The sequence below is a fragment of the Myotis brandtii genome, unplaced genomic scaffold (assembly GCF_000412655.1).
Source record: "Myotis brandtii unplaced genomic scaffold, ASM41265v1 scaffold358, whole genome shotgun sequence".
In the NCBI taxonomy this organism is placed as follows: domain Eukaryota; kingdom Metazoa; phylum Chordata; class Mammalia; order Chiroptera; family Vespertilionidae; genus Myotis; species Myotis brandtii.
This window is the reverse complement of record NW_005363772.1, coordinates 4,763,890-4,769,872: the sequence shown is the minus strand read 5'-3', so window position 1 is coordinate 4,769,872 and position 5,983 is coordinate 4,763,890. Positions and strand designations below refer to the sequence as shown.

Here is a 5,983-nt window from a genome sequence, read left to right as displayed (position 1 = left end):
TAATTAAGTTAATAACAATGTACCTACCTATATAGTTTAAGTTTACAAAAATTGGCTCTCAAAAGAAATTTCAATCATTGTACTGTTGATATTTGGCTCTTTTGACTAATGAGTTTGCCGACCACTGCCCTAGACCATATCGCACCAGTACAGCACACCACAGCCGCAGCCACCAATAAGGACCATCGTGTTTACTCGACCACATACAAACCCCGGATTTTGACACCCAGTGTCTTCTGCCCCGAGAGAGGAGGACTCCACGTCGCTCTGTGAGAGGACCCCGAGACTCTCCGCCAAGACCGAGCCGCGGCCGCTCCCATCTTCATCCTTGTCGGTGTACATCGCCAGGTGGCTGCGCTGGTGCTAGGATCCACTAGGAACTGGTAATAAACCCGTGTGATTGTATACTAATGTCTGTGTCTGTGTGTTGATGTTTATGACTTGGCTCGGTTGCCTTAGGCCTTAAAGATCCGAGGGGAACGCCATTATCACTGACCCTCGGACACCTGGGCTTGTGCCGACCAGGCTAAGGCAGAATAAGTAATTAATAGAATTTGGGGTCAACTGGGACAGTTAACATAAAATAACAGAACATTTTAATAAAAATTAATATTTTTTCTTGAACATTAACTTACCAGACACCGAATAACTGCACAAATTAATAAGAGTAACACAAATAAACCTACTTTTCTTGTTCTCCGAAAGCGAAATATTTCCTGTTGCGCACACCAAACAAGTCAGTACAAGACTAATGATGTAGCAATCAGCTGCTAAAATATTCCCTGCTAGTATTAGTGGAGAGAAATGGTGCGCCTGCATGTAAGGCGCATAAGGGAAATGAATACAACATGATTATAGTTATCAGTCATTAGCGAACATTGTAGTTATTAATAATTATGTAACAGGATATTATAAAAATTAAGTTAGGAAATTTTTATGAAAACGTTTCTTACATACTGTTAGATTGGCTTGGCCACAAAAATATTCCTGTGTTTGACATGCTTGATTTAGGGCAGTGGTTCTCAACCTTCTGACCCTTTAAATACAGTTCCTCATGTTGTGACCCAACCATAAAATTATTTTCGTTGCTACTTCGTATCTGTAATGTTGCTACTGTTATGAATCATAATGTAAATATCTGATATGCAGGATGGTCTTAGGCAACCCCTGTGAAAGGGTCGTTCGACCACCAAAGGGGTCACGACCCACAGGTTGAGAACCGCTGATTTAGGGTGTATGTTAAAAAATCATCATCCATGGATATATAAGTTTGAGTAAGGATTTTTTTTTAAAGGAAGAAAGAATTAACTTAAAAAAGAAAGGCTAAAAAATGACCAAATAAGTTTCTGAAGTTCTTTTTATTACACTGATGAGTCCCATAAAAGTACAAAGCCCACAAAAGTAGAAGCATTTCAAAAACAAGACAAAATGTTTGCATAATTTTAATGACAACATTTAGTTTTTATGTTAAAAAAAAACACCTCATGATTCTGCATTGAAGCACACTGCTCATGAATTAAGTACATTCTGAAATTCTGGGAAAGAATTTCATATCTCTTATTTGAGCCTGACTTCATGTAAATGGTTATGTTACATTCCTTTTCTAGAGATTAAGTTCATGATATGATTCATTTAAAAATGAATTTATTGATTCACAGTGACTTTGAAAAACAGAAACAGGAACTAAGCATATATCATACACATACCCCTTTAAGTGGTACATTAGATCAAAGTGGAATTAATATAATAATCTTTAGTGTTTTCAATTGTTACCAACAAAAATAGATCCCACTACAGAAAAGAAGTGTGGTAATGTCAGAAGGAGATGTTGAAATCTATGCTTTTTTTATCCTTAAAATCAAATAAATGCATGATTACATTCTAGAATCATATCAAGAGTCACTGTCAAGCAATCAGTAAAGATATTTACTGCTTCTGCCAAATACAATATAACAGGCCAGAGGCTATAAAGTTTACCTAATTAACTTTTGGTAATGTGGAAATTTTCAATGTTTTTGAGTCACATTACACATTCTGTTGTTGCTGCTGCTGCTGCTACTAAAATAATAGTAAATGTAAAGAAGTAAATAAAAGAAAATAAATTAGATCTCTTGATCATTCTAAGTATTGTTTTGGTTTATCCTTGAAGTGGAAATCAGTTACCAAGGTTTGGAAAGAAAACAAAAGCATCTTTGTAATTCACTGCATGTATTATTTGAGAGGTCTAATGATTTATCCATTGCCAGTGTGGGTTAGCTTGTCATGTCCTCTTTACTCAATGTCAACCGGTTCTGTAGCTATCAAAGCACTTAGCTGTTTCTGAGCACAGGAGAGGAACAGTTCCAAACTGGACAGGCTTCTTTGGCGGATGACTTGATCAAGCTGTCATTTTTTTTTTTTAAAGAGAGAGAGAAAGAGACAGAAAAAAAATACACTTAGTTGGGGGATAAAGAATGTTATGTCATTGAAGGCCACTTGAAAAACCTTTTCTGATGGTGACTTAGAAAATCAGGTAGTGCTTTAAACTCAGAGACAATGTAGTAACTATTTCTGGGCTATTATCTAAGATGAGAAGATAAATCATTACAATTTCATAGTTGATGTTATTCAGTTTTTGAAGAAATACCCTAAGTTTGATCAGAGTGATTTAAAAATATATAAAATAGTATAAAATTCCAGTTCTTAATGAATATACAGATCAAACATCCACAAAGATCACTCAAAACACAAAAGAAATATACAGTAGAGAAAAGTAGCATAATTGCATCATGTATAGGGTTTAATGGGGCAAAGAATAAGGGAGCAATAAACAATTTTCTGAAATTAGAGAAAGTTCTTGGAAAAGGTGTACTTTAAGATTATTGAAACTTATTTGACTTGTTCTTCCTGCTAAGTTAGAGGTTTTTTAATTAGGATTTTTAAAATGTTTCAATAAAAGTTAATATAGTAAGAGGTTTAATAATGAGTCATCCTATATAATAAAAGGGTAATATGCAAATTGACCCTAATGGTGGAATGACCAGTCACTATGACATGCAGTGACCACCACGGGGCAGACGCTCAACACAGGAGCTGACCCCTGGTAGTGTGCTTCCACAGGGGGAGCGCCACTCAGCCAGAAGCTGGCTCATGGCTGGCCAGCGCAATGGCAGTGGCAGGAGCCTCTCTTGCCTCCTTGGCAGAGCTAAGCCATTAGTCGGACATCCCCCGAGGGCTCCTGGGCTGCCAGAGGGATGTCTGACTGCCAGCTTAGGCCCCATCCCCCGGGAAGCGGACCTAAGCTGGCAGGTAGACATCCCCTGAGGGGTCCTGGACTGCGAGAGGGTGCAGGCCAGGCTGAGGGACCCCCGAGTGCATGAATTTTCATGCACTGGGCCTCTAATATATAATAAAGAACTTTCAGAATGGTAAGGATTACTGAATATACCAAGGAAACTTTCTAACTCTTCTTCCCTAAAAAATTTGTTCATGGTGTAAAAATTACCATTAACAACACAATGAAGAGACTCAAAAGAAAGCCAAATAAATTCCATTTCACAAGAGTACGACAGCAGCTGTCTATGGGAGCTGTTTTCATTCGTGATGTACTGGAGGGCAGGCCTTCATAATGGGCGACAAGGTGGAGGAGAGCGGAATGAATGGTCAGGGTGGCAGACTAACTAGAGGAGGGGAAGCGCTCAAAAAGCGGCTGCGTACTCGCGCCCTGGATTACCCAGGGTCCCCGCTCCAGGCCGGGGAGCCGTGCTGGCGCGCAGTCGTGGAACCACGCATGTGTGTGGGAGAGCCACATTCCAGAATGGGGAGAGGGAGCAGGAGCGGGGGCTGTTGCCTGAGAGGCAGGTGGTGCAACACAGAGGCGAAGGCATGACAGGTGCTTCCGAATAGGGAATGGAAGGCCCCGGAGACGGGCTCACAGAAAGGACCCAGATGCTCCGAGCAGTCGGAAGCACTGTCCGGGAGGCAGGGACGCCATGTTCTACTGTTTTAAGCCATTCCACAGTATCCTTAGGAATAAATTAAGATTGCTGGAAGCCGGTCCATCCTTGCGGCTTGAAATAGTCGCTGCAGGGAAGAAACATCTGCACAGCATATGTTTCAAGGGACCTGGCATATATGGCATACTGTTCTTAATATGTTTGCTCCCCCTCTTGCTCCCCTCTTAGCGTTATGTGTTTTAAACAGGACCACCTCCCCGAGAAAGGTTGTTTCCCCAGGTTAGGTATTAACAGGACTAAGGAAGAGAATAAATCAGTGAAACCCCCTAGTGTTACAGAAATACCATGTACTACTTATGAAGAACTTGGACTAAGACTGTTGGCAATAAATTTGGGACTTGTTGGGCCCACATCCCCAGGGGTCTGCCCACCAGGGAAAGCACCAAAGCCTATACCCCTGGAGACCCACCGACACAGGGCAGTCCCAGGGAAGGCAAGCAGCGAGGCTGGGAGGACATAACCTTTACTGGGTAGGATAATCTCCTTCAGTCACTTCCTTGTAGCTTATCAGTAGAGCAGTGACCTTGGAATAGCCCTTATAATGGAACACAGAGATTAACCTAGACAGGATTAAACTCAACAGAACTAGATTAACAAACGCCCTAACCTTTGGAATAGAATGGATAGGATTAAAATCAACTGGTATAAATACAGATGTAACAGGACAATAAAGACAGAACCTCGCTATGATGATCAACTGAAAAAAAAATTCCATTTCACAATATATACTTGTGATTTTTATGCAAAAGTTGAAATATCCTTCATACAAATTCCCACCAACATAAAAGACAAGTCCAAACAAAAATTCTGTGTTAAATTACATTTCTATAACCCACTGATATTAAAAAATGACTGAAAAAAACCAGATTAAAATTTTGAATTATCCTAAGAATTAATATAAAGAATATTATATGTAGTAAATGCTCATGTAAAATGATTGAACACTCCTAACATTCCCTTAAATGTTAATATTTTGCAAATTTAATATATTTACAGAAATAGGATTCCTGCTTATCCCTTTTCTTGATTTTATTTCCTTTTCCTCTGAAATGATACCACTTGGGGAATATACACATTCTGCTTACAAGTGTCTATTAAACAAGACAGTTCATTGCATTATAATCCCTAGGTAAACGGAGATTTTGCCTGTCTTGCTGACTAGTGTACTCCAGCATCTAGAAAAGGGTCTGGTATATGTTAGACACATAAAATATTTGCTGTGATTGAATCAATCAATACATATTTAAGCCTAACAGAGCAAGGCAATCTACTATAAAATGATAGATGCACTTTTAATCCTTAAAGTGAAACATGCTTAACCTAATCTAAAAGATAGGTAGAAATTAAAGTTGAAGTTTTAAAATTTTCATTTTAATATATGTAAAACAGATTGAAATCTAAATATTTGCAGTTTCAAAAATTATTTTGTACTTGGTCCAAATTCAAATAATAGTGAAGACTGTACCAACAACACGCACTTCCAGTCCACATCCAGTGGTTCCTGTCTACTTTTGGATGTTTTCACGCATTTAAGTCTGTTTTTTTAAAACACATGGTCCAGATCTTATAATCGTAACTATGGGAAGAATCATACAATCAGTTAGTTTTACTGTCATTACTGGAAATTTTTCCTATCTCATTCTTAAGAAATTGCTTGACTATCTTCCATGATTTATTTAACTATATTACCACTGACAGACATGTATTTATTGCAATTTTGTCTTGTTTTTAGAGCACCAAAGAAATTTACAACCTGAGTACACTCCCTTCAGAAGATGGTCAAGCATTTGTCTTGGACAGATTCTAAATATGTGGAATTTCTAGGTCATAAGATTTGCATATTTTAAATTGTGATAGATATTTCTAAATTGTTTTCCAGAATGAGGGTACCAATTAATCAGCCCCATCTACGATGTAGAAGAGGACCACTTTGCTCTGTTTTATTCTTTTAAATGTTGGCATAGTTTTTCATTATATATTTATAATTT

The 5,983-nt window shown here is 38.4% G+C and overlaps 1 protein-coding gene across 4 annotated transcripts in view; it reads right to left on the bottom strand.

Annotated features, from left to right (window-relative positions):
- Nucleotides 1-1,339: 1,339 nt before the first annotated feature.
- CCDC91 (coiled-coil domain containing 91) overlaps nucleotides 1,340-5,983 on the bottom strand; it is a 327,053-nt gene continuing 322,409 nt past the window's right edge. For all 4 annotated transcript variants that reach the window (XM_005871845.2, XM_014544292.1, XM_014544291.1 and 1 more), the window contains one exon: nucleotides 1,340-2,382. In XM_005871845.2, coding sequence (XP_005871907.1) covers nucleotides 2,272-2,382 — 111 coding nt within the window. In that variant the 3' untranslated portion in view covers nucleotides 1,340-2,271. The remainder of the gene's footprint in view (nucleotides 2,383-5,983) is intronic.